General features: G+C 39.7%; 1 protein-coding gene across 8 annotated transcripts in view; it reads right to left on the bottom strand.

Annotated features, from left to right (window-relative positions):
• dock10 (dedicator of cytokinesis 10) overlaps positions 1-13,412 on the bottom strand; it is a 73,406-nt gene that overhangs the window by 39,216 nt on the left and 20,778 nt on the right. For 4 of the 8 annotated variants that reach the window (XM_028045623.1, XM_028045624.1, XM_028045629.1 and 1 more), the window contains exons 1-2: positions 11,232-11,643; positions 2,545-2,664 (exon numbers count right to left, since the gene is read on the bottom strand). In XM_028045623.1, coding sequence (XP_027901424.1) covers positions 2,545-2,664; positions 11,232-11,390 — 279 coding nt within the window. In that variant the 5' untranslated portion in view covers positions 11,391-11,643. Of the gene's footprint in view, positions 1-2,544; positions 2,665-5,518; positions 5,718-11,231; positions 11,645-13,412 lie in introns of those variants that run through there. The other 4 variants (XM_028045628.1, XM_028045630.1, XM_028045627.1 and 1 more) reach the window with 4 other exon arrangements.

The raw sequence follows: 13,412 nt of genomic DNA, 5'->3' as shown, positions 1-13,412 counted from the left end.
GACTAGGTGGGATACCCTTTTTAAAATCCACTTTAACACTTCTGCAAAATTTAGTGGGCATTTAACAAGCTTTTTATTTAGCTTTTTAACTATGTTTGCATTTAATATAAAAGCAATTAGATCATTTTGTAAGTTTTTTTTTGTAAATACAGTGAAATCTTTGTACTTTTACTAATGGTTATTCATACCATAAAAAATTAATACAAAGCTACTGTATGTCTATTTCTTGATTTTATTCTTGTTTTTTTTTGTCTTGTTTTAATTTCTCATAGTTTTTAGCGTTGACATTTGGTGCTTCTTGACGTATGCAGCACATTCAAAAACTGAATTAAAAGTGCAGATTTTGCAGTGGCTAAATCAGTACAGAACGTGTTTGATGACATGCTATTTTTTGGAAACTGAAAATAACTGCCAAACACCGGTTGGTGGAAAGGTGAGAAAAGTTTTAAATACAGAAATCAAGCTTGACACCTGCAGCCAACACTTTAGAATCAAAAACTAAAACAGTCACGCTCTAATATTTTGACACCAAGACAGTTGTCTTAAGAATCTTCCTCTACCGAGTTTTCTACAGACACCACTGCAGATGAAACAAATACCCAGAATCCTTTTTTTTTTATTTTATTTTTTTGATAGATTTACACATTTTAATCAGAATGTCTTTATTATCATTGTACAGATGAAGCACCACAGAACTTCATTTCCATACAGCCCATCCAAAAACAGGTGCTTGAGGCTGCAGCCATTGTGGGAGGCGCCACCTTCATAGCGCTGGTGGTCCTTTAGACAACTATGGTTCAGACTTTTAATCCTGAGTAGCCCAGATTATGTCCATGAATGTGCCTCATACAGCTTTTTACAAGACACTGGGTCGAGATCACAGAAACCTGATTTCATTTTTTATGGTCAGTGGACGTTTTGGGTGAACCTCAAACCAATGTGAATCATCCGCTACAACCACAAACAGACAATTAGTGTTACAAGCCGACAATTCAAGATGTTGTTTAGTCTAACAACATCTTGGTTAAGTTACATTTTAACCAAGATGGTGAGTATTTGATAACAAATATGCCTCATGGCTAAAAAATTTACACTTTTTTTTAAGGGTCTGCATGAGACAAAATGTTTTCAAAGGTTTTACTCTACATGACAAGCATTTGATCCTGAAATATGATTCTTCTTTTTATCAAATGTATAAGCTTGCATCCACTAAGATATATTTATATTTATTTAAACATTTTGTGAGAGCCCAGATAATAATGTCATAGGTTCTGAAAAGTTAATTTAGAACACTGGAGTTAAGAAACACCTTTTGATGCGTTTTATGGCTACACCTCAAACACAAAAAAAATGGAGACAGGAAAATGGCCACAAATCTCCTCAGATCCTTCAAAAACTTAATCAAAAGATTGTTCAATAAGTTTACGAGCTCAGACCAAAAATCGAATGCATTTAACTAATAAATTGCACAAATTTAATTATAAAAATTCTATTTCCTTGTCCATAAACTAAACATCAAATTTCAAACAGACGTCAATAACCAGATTAAATTGCTTTGATACATTTTTACAAGCCCGCGAATGCAGAAAAAGGAATAAAACCCTATCAGCACCAACATTCAGACTTTGATTTAGATGCTGTGCAGTCAGCTGGCAACAATTTTTATTTCTCCAATGATTTAGCAAAAGAGCAGAGCTAGTAAATACCTTCTCCTTGATTAATATTCTGGCAAGCTGCTTTGACTTATAAGAAAGAACATTGACAGCACACTGCAGACATAAAAATCAGAGAAGATTGCTTTGCTGCCAAATGAAGCTGGCAACCAGCAAAGCCATAAAAAAAAAGAAAAAAGCTTCAGTACTGGGGTCAAAAGCAAATGGATCCCTGAAACACACAACGAGGCCGTTTTATTGTGCAGTGGATGCACATCTGCAACAAAGCATTAGCATAGTAATGAAGGTGCTAATGAACAAAGAGCTAAGGAGAGTCTAAGAGAATGAGCTATTGAGTGACTGCAAAGACTGTGAGTCTCTACATGCATGATTAGTGTGTGTAAATGATTGGCTTCCATAATGAGCTGGAAAGTAACACACAGTGCCTTTTAATAATAAGTCTATCATGGTCAATTTAATTTACAATCTTTTGGTTTCATTACTATAAACAAGCAATACGTCCTGCCAATTCCTAGCAATATTTAATGCTAATTTTAAATAAGTAAATAACGTTTTATGAAGCAGACCTAAATTCTTCCAGGAGCTCCAGCTCAACAACTGACTCACTCGATTAGCCAAGACTTTTTTGCGGCTATGTTGTCGGGAAATGCTGCGTTAAACTAGCCGGGGTTCAGATGAAACGCTTTGACAAATGTCCAATAACAAACCCAATTATTTTCCAACACCAAATCGTCATTCTAAAAAGGTCAGACGCAACAGAAAGGTTTCTTGTTGCCTTATATGTCAATGACTCTATAAAGCCTGAATGCAGCTATGAATGTATAGACTGATTTCTCCACAACGGCACAAACCACTGAAAACTTTCACTTACCGAGAAATCATTGTCGGGGAAGAGAAGCAGCTCTGTGAGCGGGTCCTCCTTCAGCTCCTCCCAAAGTTCAGAGATGACAGCCTCATAGTCAAGAGGATCGATCAGCTTCGGCTTCTCCTGCTGCAAATGGAGAAAAAGGAAAGGGGCAAAATTAAATTTTGGATGTGTGTTGGATCTGAACACTATAAAATACAGTGTCTTACAAGATACCATATAGCTATCCAATCTGAAGCAATCCTGTGTCACATGGTGCAATGCAGTGCAATGGAATAGATGATAGAGCAGCATGTTATTTTAATATAACTTGAATGAATGAAGGATACCATAAAGTATTTCGTCAAAATTTGGTGCATCATACCACGTAATTGTGAAAAGGGAGAAAAATGTTTTTCAACAACTTTTACAAATGCAAATATATAAAAAGTATATAACGCATTTTTGCTGGGACCTCTACGCTCCGATGCCCATAAGTAATTTCAGAGCAGCCGACTGGTATGGGCAGCATCAAGGTAAAGTGGAAGCAGGTAGATACAGGCCACACCTGTGAGAGGCTGCAAAAGAATCTGAAAGGACAGCAACCCTAAGCATACAGCCAGAGCTACAAGAGATGGTTTAACTCAAAGTTTATTTATGTGTCAGAATGGCCCAGTTAAAGACCAATCATTAATAAAACTGTGGCCAGACTCAAAAAAAAATCTTGCTTACAAACACCCTCTACCCAATCCGAGTGCAATTGAGGTCTTTTGCAAAGAAAAACAGAGATATACCTCAAAAGACTTGCAGCAGTGATTGCAGCAAAAAGTGGTCTTACGAACACTCAGCTCAGCTTGATACAAATATGTGCCAAACTTTTCTGATTTTGTTTTATTTTATTTTTTTCAGGAAAAAAAAACAACTTAATACACAGTGTCTTTGTTTTCACAATAATGCACTACTTTGTGCTGGTCTATCACATAAGACTTTTATCGAGTACAAAAATAAAAAAGTTTGAAAAGGTTCAAGGGTGTATTACTGTTGTAAGGCACTAACACAATGTAATACAATGTGACAAAGCGCCATATGAAATGGAACGTATTGTAAAACATATATATATAATAACCAACAGATCATTACAGTAAATCATAACTATCATCATTTTAAAGTTAGCATGTGCTATATCACCAACACAAGCAACTGCATAGACAGGGATGGAACTAGCTACTAAGTGCAATGCATTTGTATTTTGAAGGCCATTATGTCCAATGATGACCGAGTGACAATGTTTAATCAGGGTAGAAAGATGTTTTACAAAACCTTGCAAACTCTTCAGTCAAGCAATGCATTCTTTATATTTACTCTTCGCTTCCTGATTTTGCATGGCATAATCAAAAGAGAATCCATTAATAAATTGTGAAGTGTTTAACACCGTCATGGCTGAACTGACTAAATATCTCCACTTGGGAACAAAATGCAATAAAGTAAACCTCTCAACATATTTACAAAAAACATTTCTTTTTCTGTTCAAACCAAATTCATGATGTTATTTTGATATTTCAGGTACATACACCAGCCAGATTCAAGCAGAAATGTGTGTGTGCGCACATGGCAAATAGCCATGAACATTATGTTCATTTTAGGTGTTTTACCATGACATCACAGGAACCTAAATAAGTTGCAGAGGAAGTGGAGCTGCTGCTATAGCTCAGCTTTTGAAACACCCCACTGAAAAGTGTGAAGCTTAAAAGCAAATGAGATCAATAAATTAGCACATTAGACAGCTTCCTTTATCTTCCAGTCAAAGAAATTATGTTTTTCTCCCACTAAATAAATAATAACAGTTCCTGATATTATAGTGGGCTAATGCATTGAATCACACAACATTAAGGAACCAGCCACTCAACAGTTTCTGCTACTTTTACAGGTCAAGTCAATTTTCTCACAAATAAAGTGTAAACCGCCAACCAGGACTTGCGACATGACAAAATAAAACAGCATTTTAGGCATGTTTACAGCAGCGGACAGCAACTTCTGTCATTCAGAGAGCGGCAGCCCTGCAGCAACAACAGCAAAGTGAGAGGTGCAGCAGGTTGTGGTCAGAAACCCAGAGGAAGTTAAGATAGCTAGTTCAGTTCACATCTATACTGTAGCCCGGGCTTCACAGTTAGGTTTAACAGCCTGGCTGTTTTCACGGCCGTCTCTGGCACAAAAGGTGAAACAGATGGCAACAGAATGATGGAAATACAGTTTTAGTTCTCTGCAAAAATGTGACCATGGATGAAAACGACTTCTGCCCCTAAGATAGCTTGTGTTTTTAACAAGGAAGGAAGTTCAACCTACTTTATTTATTATCAAAGAAAAAACAAACAAACAGTGATCCCTTACAGTTATCGCTGGGGATTTTGTTCCTCATTTCTGTTTGATTGTTGAACTTTGTTAATCTATGAAAACTGTTGGTACTTTAGCCTAATATACTCAATGTTGCCAATTATTGAAGACCTTTAACCTTTCTAAAATAATGGCAGCTGTTAATTAAAATGATCTCTATAGGAATAAAAAAGCAATTAGATTATATCTAAAAGCAAGAAGCAGCTGTGTAGTTGAGGTGTGAGGATTTTATTTGTACTTAATGACTTCAGTGGCACTCATGTGACATGTCAGGAAATGTTTCAGGGAAAAGTCTAGATTTCTGTTCTCAAAAACTGGAGATTATTTAAGAATTGCAGTTTATTGTCGAGCTGAATTGACTGGTACAAGCATGTCTTCCGAAGAAAAACAAGATCCTTGTAGGTTTCTGTACAAACCAAGCTTAGTATTGTGGTCCTAGATTTTTAATCAAATAGTACACTCACTAAATGTGTGTAAACCACAAAAAAATATGACTGACATGATCTATAACTAATTGCTGGTCAACTACCAGGCTGGAATAGTGAGTCAATCCATCTAAAATAAGGAAGAATGCTACAAGAAGTAGAAAAAAAAAAACATAGATACATACAATGCTGAGCCGGTTGAAATCCGCCCGTGCTCGTTTGGATTTTATTTTCCTCCTGAAGGTGATTTTGCTCCTGAAACTCATTGCCGGCTGCCTTCAGAGAACCATCTCCAGAACCTGAAGTCAAGAAAAGCTATACGACACGCACATTGTGGGCATGTGCTCTTTCAGAAGCAGAACTAACTCTCAGTGTGAGCTTGCCTCAACACACGTGGATGGAGGGGAAGTGGATGTGTGATTGTCCAACAGACACTCCGCACACACACCCCCGCACACACACACACACACAGATGGCAAGAAAGTCCCCATTGAGCGAGACATTAACCAATCAGATCGTAGAGATTCTACAAATCGCTTTTTAAACTTAAGTGTGTTAGCCGGTGTTTTTAAATAAATTAGCCACAGAGTTAAAAAAGAAAATAGAGGCTTTAGTCTAAAAGTTATACTAACTGTGGCACTGATGATCTCATTTGGTGTTTTCAGTTTAACATTTTCTTGGTGTTCGCAACAACACAGAAACAAACACGCCCACAAACTACCACCTTCCTGCACGAAGCAATATTGTCACAGCAACTGTGAGCCAAAAATAAACATCAGCACATGCACGAGCGCTCATAAAAATAATAAAAAGCATATATATTGCACATGAGCTAGATATCATAATTTACGGCAGCCAGCATAATGCTTGTCTCATGTTTGGCTGCTCTGAGACCAGCACCCACTTCCCTACACTGAGCAGAACAGAGACATATACAAGAGGAAACAACTTTTGATGATACAACAAATGCTCATATATTTATTTTCAGACCGTGTAGGGAGGTGGCCAGAGCACAGTCTGTAGAGGACACCATCATATGAGCGTGTTTAGATTATATTCAGAGCTACAGTCAAGTTCAGTAAGACTATGAGTTCTGATGAGGCTCATCTGTCAGATTTACAAGCATCAGCTTTCCTTGGTCCGATGTAATATGATCTTAAATGCAGAAAATAACAATAACTAAAATAAATATAAGCTTGATGCGTATGGTTGTCTGTCCATTCTCTTTCTATGAGGCCCTGTGATGAACTGGTGACCTTTTGCGAGTGGACTCTCACCCACTAACAGGTTATTGGAAACAAGCGTCCCCATGACCCGTCGTGGATTAAGTGCATATAGGAAATGGATCGATGGATGCTTTTCAGGACAGTAGGGAAACAGACGCAGATCATTTGGTCAAGCAACACAAAATAGAAATAGGAACAAATCCCATAACAGCTCTGCTTGCAACTTTTGCACCTTATTGTCAGGAAGTAAGGCTCTCCCAGACTTTTATTCCCCTCGTGTATCAAGAGGGCAATAGAGTAGCATTATACATAGTGCAATCATATAACTTGAAGAGCTAAAGAAATAAATTAGCAGCCAGAAGAAAATTAAAGCAAAATTAAACCTAAACTTGCCATATCTACAGTCAGTACAGAAACTTGAAATGTGAGGAGGATGGTAAAAGAGATTAATAAACCCCGCCAACTGACAGATGGAGAGCTGGATCAAACTTTTAAATGTAAGATTAAATGACAACACAAGAGAAGGCCAATATATTTCACGTGTTTTAATGCATCTTCACCATTAAATGTGATTTGTGCTGCATTTTCAGCCTGTACCAACCCGAGCCACATCCATTCAAGATGAGAAAGTTGAACTATATATTTGTCAACTGGGGAAATGATAACAGCGAAAAAAAAAAAAATTTATTAAGTGAAACCCTTGTGGAATCTGTTTCATAAGCCTCGTCTTTTAAAGCTGTTCTCTCATCAATTCAGTCGGTGACTTCTATTCAGTATCTGCAGCCGCTCTTCCCTTCACTCCATCCTTTCCACTGCTCCCTCCCAGCTGGCTCCACCCACCTCTGCCTCTCCTCAGCAGCTCCCACATTTCATCAAACATCCTCAACAGCCTTCAGTTTTTTTTCTCTCTCTTTGATACCTCTCTCTATCTCCACCCCGTTCCCTTGTTCTCACCCTGTTAAACATCCCCTTTTATCCTCTCTCCTCCGTCCCGTCTCCCCTCTGTGTCCCTTCCTCCCTCCCAGCAGGGGTGAGGTAGGGTGGGTGTGGTTGATGCTAAGCTCCAGCTGCATGGAGGACACGAACAGAACAGCAGACTGTCGTCTCACAGCGTGACTATTGACAAGGATAGCTGGGAGCAAAGGAGTCTGTCCGAAATTAGAAGAGAAAAGAGATTGAACAGAAGTTAGGAAAACACAGAGACAGACAGCTAAGAAAGACGTGTCATTTTCAAGCAAAGATTTAGGAGCTTTATGTCCTATTAGAGCATAAAAAATGAAGGCGACAGAGGGAGGGATGGAGCGTAAAAAAGACAGATATTGCAGAAGATTGATGTGGACTAATAGCGGAAGACGGAAGAGGTTAAAGACAGCTGCTGAGCCAGCAGAGATGAGCAGATCCCAGACAGAAAACATCTGCTTCATATCATTAAAGCAACACAGGGTGAAAGCTCTGGAACTGATGGAGAGTCACACGCCTGAAGTTTCCGTCTAACAGAAGAGAAATAAACGGATGAGATTGAATAATTGAAATTGCTAAAACTAACAAGGCAAAGGCAATTATAATTTGCATGCAAATAAAGTTCCAAAAGGCTGCAAGAGTTATTTAATAAAAAATAAAACAAAAACAATTAAATTAATTAAGAATAACTAAAAGTTGTATCAGAAGTTCATCTGGAGACAGGATAGATTCAATTTGAATTCCCTTATTGGCCATTGCAAATTAATTTTTGCCTTTTCCTGGCTTAAAAAACAAGAACTAATTATTATAAAAGTCACCATCAATGAGGTTGACCTTTCCACAAAGATCGCGACGCCTTACCTATCTGACAGTCCCAATTAACAGCAAACAACTTATAAGTGGTTTCCAGGGAAACATAACCGGAGCTGACTGAGAAACTGTCATTCAATCCATTGTTTATGTTATGCAAATTTGATTTGGACAACATTGTGGGATGTTTTATTGTTTTTGGGGTTTTTTCAGATGTTTGCTCCAGCCTCCAGAATATTTGTCTTTCAATCTGAAAGTTATGAGCTTGATTTCAGACGTGTTAATGTGCTGCTGGGGAAGGTACTTCACCCCAAATTGCCTACAGATCTGCACATCAGTTTATTGATTTGTGTGCACATTTGTTAGTGTGACTGGACAAATGTGCTTCCACTACAGGGAGCTTAGAGCGATCAGTATGACTAGAAATTGCAAGTGACTTCTGTCCTTTAATCAAATCCGCCAAGATGCTTTTCTGTTTTGGAGCAACATTAATGTGACATCTTGTCGAAGGAAGAGCTGGAATATTTAACTCTATGTATCACTGGAAGTTGCGGTTGACTTTGTCATTGTCCACCATGTTGACAGGTGTGATAAAAAGAAAAAAAAAAAATCTGTCATACTTTTTTTATAACTATTCATTTTTATTTTATTATAATGACATTTTCAGTTGCATTTCCTTTTCATTCTTTTAATATTCAACAAGCTGAAGGGGGAATTCGCATCATGCCATCATGCATCAACCAGATGAAGCATGTGACACAAACCACTTAAACCATCACACTCAAACTACAAGCATGGTCATAAATTATGCGCAATCGAAATGTTTTAAAGGTTTGACTTTGATCTGGAAGATCATTATATGATGTCAGTGCAACTTCACCAAGTGGTCGAGCGTGTGAATTGTAATTGCCGTAAGAGGCCTCAAATGCAACAATGCTGGAAAAACGTTTACTGCGTTCCTTCAAAAGCAACTTCAAATGGCTGCATTTGTTTTTCTTTATAAGTCACACAATCTTCAAACTTTCTGAGGGAAAATTTTGTTCAAACCTAATGGCAAACCACTGGTGCCACCATATTCCTCTTCACCATCCATTAGTTTTACATTCCAATTCTGTTTGTAAAAATCAAGGATGCAACAATTATTGTTGGGGTGCACTTACTCTGGCCTTGTTGAGTCAGACTCGAGATATTCGCTCGAAAAGTCTGATCTGTTTGCGGAGGCGCTGAAGTGCAAACAAACTTTGGTTCAGATCAAAGAAATAAACTCTCTGCCTATAAACGTGGCTCTTGACTCCCTTCCAGTGAACAAGATCCAGGAAGCAGACTACAACACACAGCACTGTGGGTACACACGACCAAAACAAATGTGTGTGAAGCAAGGTAGCCAAGAGAAACATCTGGTGGTCAAATGTGGAGGGAGGACGAGTTAAACCGATACTAATAAAGTCACATGAAATTCATCACCGCTGCTTGTGAGCCCTCAAAAGGCCAACGAGGTTTTCAGGATTCACCCGTGCATTAGAGCAGCACCTCACAAAGAGGCTTTGTAAAGCCACGGATTTAGAATCTCACCCTGTCCAAAGCATCTTTATTCTCCTTTGAGGGAAAATGTGAGCAACAGCTGGTACGCCGCCATATACACAGCTTGGACTGATTCAACCAAAGAGTTTTTCTTTTTAACTGGTTTGCTCCATATTTGAGCCAAAGGTTTACACGCCTTGAATGAAACATGACAAGCTCCCTCTTCAATGGATCGCCCCTGTCATTCAAGAAGGATGTGGGATTTTTGTTAAGTCCTGACCTCATACAGGTCACTGAGGTCCTGCGGGGAAGTCCCAGTAATTTTGCCACACGGTTTTAAAATGCCCTACACATCAGAATATTCTGAAATAATAAAACGTCTCGTTTATTAAAAATGCAACGCAATTAAAACAAAATACAAACACTGACTGATGCACTTTTTGTTGCAAAGGAAATGCCTATTAAAAAAAAAGGAACTCTGCAAGATAGACACTTTGTGCTCAGTTGTTCCGTGAGCTAAATGGATCAGCGGAGTCCACATGCTAATATGATTTTGGAGTGGATCTCGCCCTCTTGCCTTTCACAGGAGCCAGTAACTGGGCACCAAAGACGACGAGATTTAAGGAGGGAGGGAAGGGGATTAAGGGGAAACAAAAGGGGCGACTGTAAAGATCTCCTTACTGCCAAGATTCAAACATTTTTTCCACTTGGCTTACAGAGAGTAGGATTTCTTGGAATTAAAAAAAGAAAAGTCTGGCTAAGAATAGTTGTTACAGATGGCTGACAGGGAACTCTGTCCTGAAGAGAGAAGATAGTAAGGAGAAACGTGTACTTTTACATAATCCATTCATCAACTGTGTAACCCATTCATTCATATATTCAGCGAAACACTTCTCATCCACCAAATACTTCTGTGAAAATCAAATAACATTTTCTTTTTTTCCTTTTCACTTCAGGCCAAATGCAAAGAAAATACTTTTTTTCCCACAGAAACCAGATTCCTCATGTCTGACCCCACCACCCCACTCTACTCTCCTTCTTCCATTTCCGTCTCTTTGCCTCTTTCTCAGCTGTGAAACTTAATGGTCTCCTCAAGCTATTGCTCATTTGTCAGCCTCAGCAATAAAATAAAACAAACTAAATTTCAACAAGGGAAGGTAAAACAAGATGCAGAAAGACAAAACGCATGACTTAACAAACCTGCACACCCCAACGTACTTTTTAAACGTTTCAAAGTGCATGCTAACAAACTTTAAAATGCAGCTGCTTTTTTTGGGCGCAACTGCTTCCTTTCCAGCACAATGCCAGCTCCCACCCACCGCTCATCCACACATGCATTTCGTACTTAACGGGAAGCCACAGATGCAGCGGTGTTGGTTACCATTATAATGATGGTCAGAGGCGAACTGGTGGAGATGTAACCCTCCAGAGTGGGAGTTGCAGCTTCCACTGACGCCTGGTCCTGCCGTGAACATATATGACCACAGTCTGCTCCGCCCACCGAGCGAAGCAGCAAGACCACACTGGCTGAGCATCCCATTCTCCAACGCCGTGGCCTCCGAATCCTCCCTGATCCGCTCCGGATGAGCTCAGCCTCGTCTATCGGACGATCTGCTCAGGCCTCTGGTCCCGCCAGAGGTGATGTGTTCTCCTCTAGAAGTGTGACACCTAGAGCTCCATCAGGTGTCCCGTCAAGCAGTCCTGCTCTGAAAACTTGGGGAGGTTTTCCCAAAGCTGCTCTGCTTCAGCCTGCAGCTCCTAATGTTGCTGTTGCTGAGCTGACACACTGGCAGCCCTGCATGTCTCTCTCTCTCTCTCTTCCCTTCTTGTGTTCTCTCTCTCTCTTGCTCTCATTTTCGTCCTCCAACACACACACATTGACTGCAGCTGTGTGAGGTTCAGCCGAAGCCAGGCACATCCAACAAATCACACTCAGCAAAACCAGTCAGCTGACCAGAACCAGCCGCCACACACATATGCACACCCCGACTGCCACACACACTCAAGCCAACGTTATTTTTTCTGATTTCCGTACTGCTGCAGATATGTCTCTCTCCATTTGTTTCCCAAACTACACCAACACTTTTCAGTCTTAGCTCTGTTTGTTGTGTTTGGGCCATTGTGGGTTTTGCTCCTAAGAGCTTCCAGCAAATAGTCTGCAAAGCTGCAACTGCTCGGCTAAATAATGCATACCCTGGCTGATTGTGATGTGTGTTATGATTTTGCCGCAATCCTGTTGCAGCGAAGTGTGAGAGAATGAAAAGTTTAGGAACACAAAGTGGATGGACAGAGTGGAGTGGTGGCCTTACAGATGAGGCATGCATGTGGCGTGTTAGCCCTGCAGAGTCTACATTTGAAATCATTCAGATTTTGCTTGAGCATAAAGATAAGCTGCAGAAGACCGATGTCCCGCATGCATTCAAATTCCATTGCGTCACGTGTGATATCGCTGAGTGACTCTGATTTTTCTCATGTCTTCAAAACATCTGGAGTTGCTGTATTTCACTGACTGTGGCTGAACGGAAAAAAAAGAGGAGCGTTCCCAGAAGCAAACATTTCTCAATTTGACGTATCTGTCATCATAAAATCCCCTTTTATTCTGCGCCAGTTGTCCTTGTTGAACTGCAAACAGAACAAAGTAAAGACTTCTTTTTTTTAAGGATTAATACAAGCCAGGTTTTTGCTTTGAATTTAGTTCAACAGACCCTGATATATTTGCTAAAATCACTGGGATCTAAAACAGTGGTTTTCAACTCCGATCCGCGAGGCCCAGTGTTCTGCAACTGGGCCCCTTGGATGTGTCTGAGCTGAAAAATGAGGTCATGAGAAGGATTCTGGGGATCTTGACTACATGCTGAGGATATAATTCGACCATTTGATTCAGGTGTGTTGGACCAAGGACACATTAACAGTTGCAGGACACTGTCCTCAGGGCCTGGATTTGAAGACCCCTGATCTAAAATGATGCTTCATGGCAGCTTTGATTTGCTCCACCTCTCTGTGCTCCCGGCACGTCTCCAACCAGCCTGATTGGAAGAGCCTGCTCACAATCATCTCCTCCTCCTGTGTGTATTTAGTGAGTGTGTTCTCTTTCCTCAATGCCAGTTTGTCTTTGTTTCTATCAGCAAACTGTTCAGCCATCTTTTCCTCTGTATTTTTGCCTCTATTAATTTTTTATGCATTTGACTCTGCCATTGCCCTTCCTTGCAGTCGCGAAGTGAGATTATATATGGCCATAATTTTCAGGATGTGTCTAAAAAAACACCTCAAAACTCTGGTTTGCATTTCTGCACAGCCTCTTTTACTCCGTTACCCTTAAATGGGATCCAGGGAGAATGTTAGTGTCTAGAGGTGATAGAAGGAGTGGACCTGCAGCTCACGCTTTCCAGGGTTTTATTTTCTTTTCTTTTAATTGTTGAAACCCATAAATCATTTTACTTCCCCTTCATGGTTATGCAACACTTTGCATTGGTCAATCACATAAAACCTTAATAAAACACATAACAAAATGCGGTCGTGACATGTAGGCAAAAAATATTTTCACTTTTCCTTTTACAATATT

This window comes from Xiphophorus couchianus, chromosome 18 (genome assembly GCF_001444195.1).
Source record: "Xiphophorus couchianus chromosome 18, X_couchianus-1.0, whole genome shotgun sequence".
In the NCBI taxonomy this organism is placed as follows: Eukaryota; Metazoa; Chordata; class Actinopteri; order Cyprinodontiformes; family Poeciliidae; genus Xiphophorus; species Xiphophorus couchianus.
Note: the sequence above shows the minus strand (reverse complement) of the source record. Positions and strands in the feature narration are given on the sequence as shown.